The 12299-nt window shown below is 39.1% G+C and overlaps 1 protein-coding gene across 1 annotated transcript; it reads left to right on the plus strand.

The window, feature by feature from the left end:
* The first annotated feature begins 490 nt into the window (after nt 1–490).
* GTPBP6 (GTP binding protein 6) lies at nt 491–12041 on the plus strand. The gene is made up of 10 exons (XM_086619145.1): nt 491–848; nt 2781–2918; nt 3348–3418; nt 5027–5157; nt 5877–5947; nt 6393–6551; nt 7771–7979; nt 9386–9534; nt 9845–9997; nt 10466–12041. The coding sequence occupies exons 1-10, from the start codon at nt 491–493 to the stop codon at nt 10605–10607; spliced, it is 1581 nt and encodes a 526-aa protein (XP_086475271.1). The 3' UTR covers nt 10608–12041.
* Nucleotides 12042–12299: the final 258 nt, after the last annotated feature.

Here is a 12299-nt window from a genome sequence, read left to right on the forward strand (position 1 = left end):
GGGCGGGAGCGGGGCGGGGGCACGGCGGGGCGCGGCAGCGGTCGCGGCCCGGGAGGTGGCTGCGGCGGGAGGCAGGAACCGTGACGGAGAGCGCGCCCTGCCCGCCGCTCACCTGCCTCGGGACGCGCCCTTTGCGCCCGGGGGAGCGCCGACACCGGCTCCTGAGATGCCGTCCCCGGGCTCCCCTCTCCCTCCCGGGCGCGCTCCTGCCGCCCACTGCGGCCGCTCGGGCCGCCGCTCCAGCGCAACGTCAATCACGGCCGTCCCTGGGCGCCACTCGGCCTATCAGAGGCGGGGGTCTCCGTCACGTGACCCAGCACCGCAGGTGGGCGGGGCGAGCGGAGCCGGCTGGCGGGGCGCTGGTGCCTCGGGGCTTCCGTAGCGGAGCGGCCGGGGCCGGGGCCGGGCCGGAAGGAGGCGCCTCGTTCTGGTCCGTCCCCGCTGCCCTCCCCGGCGGCCGGGGCGGCGAGGCGCTGCCCGCGGCCACGCCATGGGGCCCGGTCGCCTCTCGCAGTCGCTGCTGATACGCTGGCGGCGGGCGGCGGCGGCTCTCGGCGCAGCTGGGCCGTTGTCCGCCCGGCCGCTCAGCGGCGCCGTTCGCCTGCGGGCTCCTCAGAGGCCGCCGGGCAGGGGCGAGCCGCCGCGGGCGGGCGGCGGAGGGCGGTGGGAAGGGATGGCGGGCGTCGGCGGCGGTGAAGAAGAGGAGGAGGAGGAGGATGATGAGGAGGAGGATGAGGCGGAGCTGGAGGAGCTGCTGGGTCCCTCTCCGCTGGCGCTCGGCGCGCAGCGCGTCGCCGTGGTGCAGCCGGCGGTCAAGTGGGGCCCGAAGAAGTCGCCGCTCACCACGGGTGCGTGGCGGGGCGGGGGCGGGCTCCGGCGGCCGGGGAAGGGCCGGTTGGCCCCCGCGGGTCCCGCCAGGCAGCCCTGCCGCTTCCCGTCTCTCCTTTCCTCGCGTTCTAGAGCTCTGTGATCTGCAGGAACGCGTTCAGGGAATTGGTGCCGGTAGTGTGAAGTAGGCTAGTTATTACCGTGGTAAAACTGCGAAATACAAGTTCAGAGCAGATAAAAGTCTGGGTCGGTGTTTTTTTCTTTGACGCCTTTTCAAGGAGAAGGCGCTCTCGGTGGCAGTTGGCAGGTCGGTGCTTTGACTTGTGAATCGCGCTGACCCGGGGTCTTAGACAGCGAAGTCTAAGTGCAGAGAGTGTTCAGCTTGCTTAAGGAGGCAGCCGGATTTCCCCCTCATTAGCCGAATGTTAATATCCTTCAGCCCTCGTCCGTGCTGCCTGGCCAGGGAGGCAGGAGTCCTTCAGCCTTAGGCTTACCCAGAAGTTGGCTGAAGAACAGGAATACTCTCCCGTCCATAGAAGATGAGGTCTTGTGTAATTAAGTCCTGTCATAGACTTAAAGGAGTGCCTTTGTGTAGTTACTTAGGGATGCAGTCGCCAATAATTCCTTTATAAGGACCTTAATTAGCATTGTGGTTCTTAGAAATCCTAGTAGCTAGCTAATACATACACATCAGTCATGCGCGGTTAAGATGTATGATGAACTTGGCTTGATCTTGTTTCTTCAAACACTTCTCTAGTTAACAGTTGTAACAGAATGGATTAAGCATTTTATAAGTTAGCTTTATATATATGTATGTCAATTTATATATGATACTCCTCCTTGTATTCAAGTTTATTATGTGATGAACCTAAATATTATTTAGTTTTATTAGTGCTATTAATTATAGCAAATTGTCACTTCGCAGAATAAATTTGTAACCTTTTCAGAATTTACTTAATCGTTCCGATTTTACAACTGCGAAAATAAAAATATACAAAGGCATCTTTCTGTCCAGACATACAGAAGAATAGCAGTGATCCCTTTCCGTTTATTTAGGCCCTGCAGATAAAGAACCTGAAGTCTGAACAAATGTTTCGGAATGATCGTTTGTAGAATGTAGAAACACCTACAGGTACAACAGGAAATCTGTGCATTATACAGGAAACACTAACAATAGGAGGAGAAAGAGGATCATGGTTATCTTTAAAAATGTGTTACCTTTTGGACCAAGGCAACCTATTTAATATATCAATTACGTTTTGCTATCTGGGGAAAGCTGACAAATCTGTTATGAAAAGAGGATCTTATTCCTGTTTGGCAACGGAAAACTGGATCTGCTGATCTGATATGCCCATGTATAGTCTTTGTGACTTCACGAAGTCCTCAAAAATCAGTTCTTTGACCTGTAGATATTTAAAAAAAAAAAAAAGTGACCCCTGAACCAGAATGCAGGATTGGAATCTGCAGGTTTTAGCAAGTCACAGGTCAGTGCAGGTCCTTTGCAAATAAGTACCAGTGAAGTGAGCAGCAGGATATGCCTTGTTAGTAGTGCTTTAAATATTGTCACAAAACACCAAGGCATTAATCACGTGGTTTTGTGCTCATCTGAAATAACAATTTATTTTCCAACTAGTTTTGCATTTTACTTGTTGAGGCAAAAAGATTGGTAATTTCTTTGCTGACAGTATGATTAAAAATTCTTCTAAATCAGCAGCCACGAAACTAAATTGTACTGGCAGAAAGATACTTTGTGTGGTAAAATTTCATCAGACTACAAGTTTAATTGTTCTGATTACAAGTAAGACATTTTGTTCCTTGCACTGCTGATTAAGCTACCAAAATTCTACTAGAGTATTTGTCTTTCCTTGTTCATGCATGTACTGTGGTTATTGGAAATCTGAGCAAAGTTATGTTGGTATATTATAATTATTTTTGTGTGTGTGTTCCTAAAGCTGAATTACAGGTTGCTGAAGCTGTTGCTCTTGTAGATACTCTTCAGAACTGGACAGTTTTAGATAAAATAATTATTCCTACAAAAAATCCTGACAAGAAGTTTATTTTTGGCAAAGGAAACTTCCAGGTTTTGACAGGTAAGGACTGAGATGTTTCAGAACTGCATCATTCTAAATGGAAGACTTCTGCAGCTGAACTGCTTAAGGATAGGTATGAAAGCTGAGGAGACAGAGAATTTTGTTTATCCGTCATGCAGGCTAAACAACCTTGAAAGAATATTTTTTTAAGGTTGCAAAGGCAACACAGAATAGAAATAATCCATGCTCACTGAAAATGCGTGAGACAACTTAATCCTTATGTTTATGTGATTGACATAAGTGAAACTGGCAACTGTTTTGTGTAGGACTAAATTAGTGCAAATACAACTATTCTGTGAACAAACAATATGATATCATTTGATATTTTATGAGCATTCGGCTCAGTGCAAAATGGGTTTATATTCTGTATGTTTTAGAAAAAGAATTGACATTAAACACTGTATTTTGTAATGGTCATCCATCTTTTAGAAAAGATTAAAAAATTGCCCCATGTGACAGCTGTCTTCTTGAACATGGAAAGAGTATCTTCACTAACAAAGGTAATTAAATATGATATTAAATCATATTCTTTACATCAGTATTGTTCAGAAACTATTGATGTTATGAGAAGTTGGGTCGATTATGACTCTGAATTTGCAAATGGTAATGTGTGAAGCCGCGCGGACTGAGTTTTGTTGAAAGGAAGCTTAATTCCTATTTGATTTGTCCAGTTGATATAAGTGTTTCCGGCTCTCATGCATGAAATTTTCCAGCAGCCTAATAGCCATTTAGTATAGACCCCACTCCTGCATTTGCCACTGGCTCTACTTAAAATGTTGGAAAAGTTACTCGAACTCTTTTTCATAAATTGGAGGTGATAACACAGCTTTTGTTATGAAGAATGCCAACAGTTTGGATTAGCTATGTGCACAAGCTTCTATACTAATATGGATAGTGTATTTATTTTCCTATAGTTCTGTGGATGCTATGTTGCATTTTAAATATGAGGTGTAAATTCAGAGCAAGCTTATCTTTTAATGTTTCAAATATTTAAATTTTCATTTTTAATCCTTAAAAAGAAACTGTATTTTAAATGGATGGATTATGTTGAGGAGAGAAGCATGCTTCACTTTTTTTTTTTTAACACTGGCAGTAAAACAACTGGTGCATGAACTATAGATGCCCTTGGAAATGCTTAGATAAACTGAAATAAATACTTTTCAGTTTTTCGCATGTACAGCGCTATGCAGGGTATAAAGTGCATGCAAACTCCACAAGCAAACATTAATGCTTTGCTAGTAGTTTTGAATTATTTCCCAGATTATAAAATGAAGAGAGTTGGTAAATCATCTCTCTAATAGATAATTGTCTCAAGCACTTCCATTTATTGATGAAATGGAAGTTGAAAGTGTTTCATTTCAATTTCCTAGTTTTTATTCCCTGACTTATAGCATGAGTACTTTTAATACCAAATTTAAAAAAAAAAAAAAATCTTTTTGCAAATCTAGATCTCAAGAGCAATTTAACAGGGTTGATTCAATAAAGTGTTTGAGAACATGTATAAACCGCAAACATTCCGGATTTTAGAGATGGCAGAGGGGAACTACTGCATACTTTAAGTGTCTTTTGCTGAATTGGAGCAAGAATGGGTTTTTTTGTTTGATCTTCGGTTGGTTGGTTGGGGTTTTTTAAGTATTTTGTGAAAAGCTTGTTACGAAATAATTTTCCTGCCTTCCTCTCTTTCTAATTATTTTTTTTTTAATTTCAGTAATCTTTTTCTTTTCCTATGTTATCCCTATCCTTTCCCATACCAGCATTTCCTAATTATTTTTTACAAGGACTTAACCACTCAGATTCCTGATTCTGAGATATGCTGTAAGAGCTGTTGTCAGAATCCACTAAAGGCAACGGAAGGATTCCCGCTGAATTTGATGGGCCTAGACATAAAGTTCTACCTTCTAAACTCTCTTTTTCACCTTGCCTCGTGGTCAACCAAATTTTGCCGTTGCCTGCTTATAGCCGTTACCCATCTGTTGAAATGCAATCCTGAGATCCTCTGATTCAAGCGCCCATCAACTAACAGCAACTGTAGTGCTGTGTAGGAATTGATCCACTGATACTCTGGAGGACGGAAAACATCCAGGATCTTTTGTTTTACATGGCTAAAGAAAGAACTAGAAGATGCCTGGGGTGTGAAAGTCTTTGACAGATACACAGTTGTACTTCACATTTTTCGTTGTAATGCCCGGACCAAAGAAGCAAAACTTCAGATAGCGTTGGCCGAAATTCCGCTTCTCAGGTACCTCGAGCCGTGCAAACCACATACTGGTAGTTCCGTGATTTAGTGCCTGTTTCTTTACAGTAACGAAATTGGTAATACTGTCCTGTGAAGAAAAATGACACTTTCAGTCAGTGCTTGCGTGGTATGCTCAACGCTCGATTAGAGCATAGAAATACTTGCTCGAATGTCAGTGTTTTAAGCTTCTGCAGTGCTGACAGGCAAAACCAGAAAGTGTTCCATAGACAATCTTACACAGTACGTTTCTCACAAAAAGGCCCCGGTTCTTGCTCATGTGGAAGATGGATTGCAAGAACGCGTAGGAATTGGATATGTGTATCCCGTATGTTATATTGATGGGTTTAATAAGGAAAGCTATAAACAAGGCAGATTAAAGGCATTAATTTATATCTGAATTTTTCGCATTTCTACATTACATGGCATCAAAATATTTGTACGTGGAAGTTGGCGTGAGTTGCGTGGATGTGTCAGAGGCATCTTTGGCTCTCCGAAGTTTGCCAAGAGAGAAGCAGGATTTTTCAAAACACAGTTGAGGAGCCAGAAAAATCTGGATTTTTTTTGCTAGGCTTCTCACCATAAGCAGATTTTATTTAGAGCTCTGTCATTTAGTGGTTTTATTTGTACTATTAGAATATCACCACTGCTTCACATTTGTTAGGCATTTTAGGCTAGCTTGATTAAAGAAGATTGCTTCTAATTAACTGTTATTTCACTGCCAGGTCAAATCTGAAAAATGAGGTGTCTCAGCTAGCTCAGCAGAGAGGTGGATCGAGATACATCATGGGCTCAGGTAAAGTCTAAATATTCTCATGAATTAGAGGATTTTTTCCTCCATAGCCTTTAAACAAATTCAGTGGCATCTTATTTTATTTGGAGGAGGCTGGGAGGAAAAACTGTGTTCTACATCTAATTAAGTGAACATATAGGAATTTTTTGAAAAGTAACTTTAAAGTTTTGGTCGGCACTGGCTCAGTAAGTGGCCATGGACAGAGTATTAACTGCCACAGAGGTTTATCATAAGTGTATATGGTTATTCTAGAGTGCTTAGCATATGTTTTAATAATTATTATGTATCACTCTGACTCTATCTTAGGCAAGAATACGTAGTTTTAGTTGCCTATTTATAACTTCATATGCCCTAGTGCTAACTCACTTGATTTCCAAATGCACATCATCACTTGGTTTACTGTTTCACTTGTAGACTATTCTGCCAATTATTCATTTGTATTTTTCAGGTGAAACATTCATGGAGACACAGAATCGTATCTTGAAAGAAAAAGAACTTAAAATTAGGAATGCACTGGAGAAACTAAGAAGAAAAAGGTCTTTACTTAGAACTCAGCGCAGAAAACGCGAGTTTCCGATTATCTCAGTAATGGGCTATACTAATTGTGGTAAGCAAAAACTTGGGAAATTTTAACCTGAAAGAGCTTACATTGCCTGATTTTTAATTAGAAACTTGAGCCAGAATCTCATTTCAGTGTGAATAGGCTTCATATTTTAATTAGTTTTTAAATTGTGTGATGAATATATGTCAATTAGGATATAGTTAGGAAAGCAAATGATGCTTCTTGTAGTTAGGGAGGTTTTTTTTGTTTTCTGCAGTCTTGAAGACATGTTTTGGAGAAATGCCTGGCACCTATTGTGCCAAGAAGATTTTATATATAGTGCTGAAGACTGTACTGTTAGTGTCCCTTTATATGAATCTTTCTTACTTGATCAGAATGGGTAGAGAAAAGTACATGGGGTTTTAGATCACTGGGAAGGCTTGAGGCATAGGAGGAAAATTCAGGAGAGTTGGCAGTTGATCTGAGAAACGTGCTTAAGAAGCGCCGAAGCTTTTCACTGATTGATGTATAGTGTTCTGTTACATTATTTTAAGACCACTTCACTTTCTTATTCAAGAGCATTATAAAAACAGACTTACCTTGCACTAATTTTGTTACTAGATATATGCACAAAGATTTGGATTACACTGTATGTTTTTCTTAAATGTCATGCTTCCATACTTTTAAAACTGAAGATTCAACTATATATATATATATATGTAAGAATTTTGTACTTAGCTTTTTGTACTGAGCACTTTAGTTTAATGGCTAAATTCTGTGAAATATTAATTGAGTTAAATAAATGTCGCCAGTAGTATGTTCATGAGGAAATGCCCAATAAAAGCATAAACCTAATAAGCTACACATTATTAGTGCTTCTTTTCATTGTTGGATTTAACAAGTGAATATTGACTTGTTTTATTTGATAACAGAAGCACTGTGGCGTACATAAGTAATGCTTCCTGTTGCTGTCATGGCAGTGCTCTTCAGGTAGCCTTAGAGGTGAGAGATGTGGGTAGGTCGCTTTGCAGGTCAGTTCAGTCTTTGATCATCCTGTGATTTCGCAGCATAGCTTCCAGACGTGGCCTTAAATCCAATTCCAAGTTACAAAAGTTAAGACTGTCTTTGGATTTCCTAACATCATATAGATAACTTATCATAGGCTTGATTTAAATTAGTGAAATCGATACGGGTATGTTACATTGCACAACTCACCTGAGCCTTGCAAATTAAATTTCTACTGGAAACAAGCCATTAAAATCCTGTTCTTTTTTTCTTTTATTAGGAAAAACTACCTTGATCAAAGCCTTGACTGGTGAAGCAGGACTTCAACCCAGAGACCAGCTGTTTGCCACTCTTGATATTACAGCCCATGCTGGCTATCTGCCCTCACGTATGGCAGTTATTTATGTTGACACCATTGGGTTTCTGACTGATCTTCCACATAATCTGGTTGAGTCCTTTTCAGCTACATTAGAAGAAGTGGCTTACTCAGTAAGTAGTTGACTGTAAAAATTGAGAAATCAAATTAATTTCCTTTTAGATAATCCTTACCCCTTCAAAAAAGAGGAAGTTAATTGGCACGGTGTTCTTAGTGAAGTATCTGGCTGACTATAGTAGTCTCCTAAGATAATGAGGTAAATATCTTACCATAAGCCAATTTTCTGACACTTGAAATTATGCAGAACATATAGATGTGAAGAGATTTCAGAAAGGATTTATCTGGAGCATATGTGTCCTTCTCCATGATACGTAAACCAGATAAACTAGATTTTGCTGATTAAATATTTGAAAAGCTAAACAGTGCACCCGAATAAGTTGAGACTAGCTTTCTTGAGAGTTAAAAATTAAATAAAGCCTGTGGAATGATCTGGGTTTAACTTAAGGTTTCCTATAACACTAAAAGTGGGTGATTGTGATGTGACGCAGACAGCATGTAATAAACATAAATATACTTTTCCAATCATTTTCTGATTAAAGTTAGTTTCCTGTGTTATAGCAAAGTGTAAAGCTGCGTATACACAGACGTTGAAGAAAAAACCCTGTATCATCAAAGGCAATGAAATTTGGTGGTAGCTAGATGCCAGAATGCTTCTGAGGATTAGACTTCACCGTGCAATAACAGGACTTTCAAAAGCCGGCTGCAACTATCCTGTTTGTCTCTCATTCTGAAGTATTAAATGAAAGGCAAGAAATTTACTTCTTGCTAATTTTCAGAAGTTTGAAGCAGTATCTCGAGCAAAAATAATGAAATGTTCTGAATGCGATACTGAATTCGGTTGCTTGGGTTTTATCATGGCAAATATGGTAGTGTATGTACTTGAAACAGATAACTTTTGTATAAAGCTTTCTAAGTGAAGCACCAGTCATAGTATCTCGGAAGCTAAGGATAAGGAGAATCTTCTGCATTTTGAATGTAAAAATAGAATTACAAGTTAGATGGGGCGGAGGGGAGTTTCCCATTTTTGAAGCAGTTTTTTCAGCTATTACTCTTCTAAAGCCTTTTTAGAGTTCACTCTTTTTCCCCTCTAGTATTTTTGAAGCCTTGTGGTCACACAGCCTTGGCTTTGAAAAACTGGATCAGTTATTATTTGAAATCTGAATTCTGTAACTAGCTTATTGACAGGGTTTGTTTCAGGGTTGTTGGAGGCGGTTCATATTCACTGTGAAATGAAAGACTAAGCTGCTACCGATTTTCTTCCATCATGGTGCAAAAAAATAGTATTGGTTTAATACTGGTCTAGTAGTTCATTTTACAGTGTTAACCTGCCAGTGTATTATCTAATGGATAGGAAAGTATCTTATATGCATTAGCAATGCAAAAATAGTATAAAATCTCTACAACCTGGAAACTGGTGTATTTCATTAAGTAACTTGTCTTGTATATTGATGCTTGCTAGGATCTGATAGTTCATGTGAGGGATATTACTCATCCAGAAACCATTCTCCAGAAAGCAACTGTTCTGTCAGTTCTCAAGAATCTTAATGTTCCCAGCCATTTACTGGATTCAATGATAGAAGTTCATAACAAAGTGGATTTGATAGAAAGGTAAGCAGGAGATGCTAAGTGTACTTAAACATTTGTAATGTTCTGGAAGCTTTTTAATTCTTCGTCTAGAAAAGTGCTCCCACACTTCTGAATGCATTTACTGGTGTTTTTCAATCTCTTACATATGTAACTATGGTCTTAAAAAGAATTAGTTATCTTTTCATTGCAAAAGAAATCACTTGAGTTGTACAAAAAGTAGCCTCTGTAGGAAGGTGCCAGTATAAAGTAAGACAATTAAATTGTCTACGCATGGAATGTTTTTACAACCTAATTTTCATGAGCAAGCTTGCTAGCAGTTGTTACCTTTCAGGTATAAACCCACTGAAGAAAATGCTTTAGCCATTTCTGCTCTATGTGGACATGGTTTAGAAGAGTTGAAAGAAGAAATAGAGAAGAAAATTTTGGCAGCAACAGGGAAGAAGATTCTGACAGTTAATGTCAACTTAGAGGGACCTCAGCTAAGGTAAATAATTTTGAATTGTAAGAAGGATTTGGAGAAATATGAAACTCTGTCTTACATGTCTTAAAATTTCCAAATATCATACTGATTTTAATCTTCATTAAGAATTACAGGGATAATTATCAAAGTGTTCTGACCTATTGAGAAAAAATATCCCGATTAGATACCCTGAAGTTTGCTTCCAAAAATGTCCTTTACAGAGTTCTGTGTGTTAATACAATAAAACATACTTCCTGAAAGACCACACTGGTCCTGGTGCCAGATTTCTGATAAAACCACAAATCTGAAAGATTTATGAAAACACTATACTCTTACTTCCAAACAGCAAGTACCAAATGAAAAGTTAAGTGAAACACTTAATGTTTTAAAGTGTTAAATTACCTAGATTGGAACATGCTTACCTAGACCAAAGATCACATTTTATGCAGTGTGTCCTATTTTTAAGATGCTAATATGCTTTTACTTCTACAGTTGGCTCTACAAAGAAGCAACAGTTCAGGAAGTCGAAGTCATGCCTGAAGATGGCACAGCCAGGGTGAAGGTGATAATCGGCAGTTCCGCTTTTGGCAGATACAAAAACCTCTTCCCTAACAGTAAGATTTCTATGCCATGAAACTGCATCCTCTTCTAGAAAGGACACTTATTAAGAGGATGTGAAATGAAGTTAATGACCCATTGGCCTGCGTGTTGAAGAGTGTATTTCGTTCCCAGTTGATGTTTTTGACACACTCGAGAAATGGATGCTGTTTCAGAAAACTTCTGTTCAGAAACAATAAAAGAGCTTTGAGCTGCATTCTGTCAGCGAGTGCAAGGATGGCACTAGATTTTTAGTGTTAAAAGAGTTGTGGGCTATAAGCTATGGACCTCAAACACATGGAAATCACTGGATGGTATCTGAATTAACCTTCAGAAAAGTACCAAGTTTCTTATGTCATATAAATAAAGCTTTTTACCCCGTTTTTGAGAATAAAATAATATTTAATATAGTCAAGGTCTCTCAGATAGTCTTTGGAAAATGAAAGTTAGAGAACAAGATGGTTTTGGCTATACATAAGTAATACAGATAGGTTCATGCATTCTGCTTGAATACATATGTAAGTAAAATAACTGCCATGTCTTAGCGAAGCAAAAAACCCCATAGATTGGTATATTTAAGCAATAAATAAAGTTAGCTGTGAAAATCTTTTACATACATCTTTAGCTGTGAGTATCTTTTCTTGCATAAAGTAATTTGTCCACAATACCTATCACTGCATCCGTTCTTAAAGAGAAAACATTTTAAGGTACAGCAAACCATGGATTTTGTGTGAAATTATTTCACAAAGAAAAAGAAACAAAACCTGATCCATTACTTAAGTTATGAATTCCTACTGGGAACCAATAAAACAATCAGTATCACAGAAAGGAGAAGCAAAACTATTTCAGTCCATATTACACAAAGAGATCAAGTTTTATTAGATAAGAGTAACAAGCCACTAAGGGGTACAAAAGATGACAGGCACAAAAACAGTCTGTGTATGAATAACATTACACTTGATGCACTCTAAAAAAAGAAACAAATCAAAACTAAATGACTGCTCAGTAGAAAGCAAATAGAAGTAAGAACAGGATAAAAAGCATTTAGAAAGTCATCTTTATAAATGGAATGTTTGGGTTTTTTACTCCGATGTATTCTGCAATTATTAGAGATTGCATGAGGAGGTAGCATTTTAGCCTTTCACGCTGAGTTTGATCTGATGTCAAGAAGCAGTTGATTTCAAACTTCTGCAAACATGAACATCGTGCCAGGCATTTGAACTCAGCTTTTGCAAGTAAAGTGCATTTAAAAAGTGAGGTATATTGATGAAGCTGCATAGTGAACTTTATACAATGCCCATTTTTGTTTTAGTCCTAATGCTTCCCCTTTTCTATCTTCATGATCATCTGTTATTGCACAGTTCATTTAAAACAAATAGGATTAATATGCAATGGCAAACAGCATAAAACTCTTAGTTTTTACATAAGCAAAGAATAGTTATTGAGAGGAAAAATAACTATGGAGCTACTAAAAGAATGCTACAGAAGCCAAGAATGGGTATTTTTAAAGCAGTCTGAGTTTCGATAAGGAATTTTTTTCATATATGTTTATTTTCAGTGTATGGCTTATTTTGGCAACACCTAATAAAACATATTTCATTACCACAGACAAAGCTGTCTGGGGGCCTAGTTTTGATATCTTTATCACTGCAGAATTGCAATGAATGATAAAAAGAGTAAGTGTTCAAATACACATACCTCTTACAAATCATAAAGAATTTTGTGACTA

This window comes from Tauraco erythrolophus, chromosome 1 (genome assembly GCF_009769465.1).
Source record: "Tauraco erythrolophus isolate bTauEry1 chromosome 1, bTauEry1.pri, whole genome shotgun sequence".
NCBI classification, from domain to species: domain Eukaryota; kingdom Metazoa; phylum Chordata; class Aves; order Musophagiformes; family Musophagidae; genus Tauraco; species Tauraco erythrolophus.

Excerpts from the sequence above, each read along its gene's own strand:
- GTPBP6 (XM_086619145.1), top strand. The coding sequence starts at position 491 with ATGGGGCCCGGTCGCCTCTCGCAGTCGCTGCTGATACGCTGGCGGCGG. Across the intron at positions 5,948-6,392 it reads GAGATACATCATGGGCTCAG|GTGAAACATTCATGGAGACA; the intron begins GTAAAGTCTAAA and ends TGTATTTTTCAG. Across the intron at positions 9,998-10,465 it reads TTAGAGGGACCTCAGCTAAG|TTGGCTCTACAAAGAAGCAA; the intron begins GTAAATAATTTT and ends TTACTTCTACAG.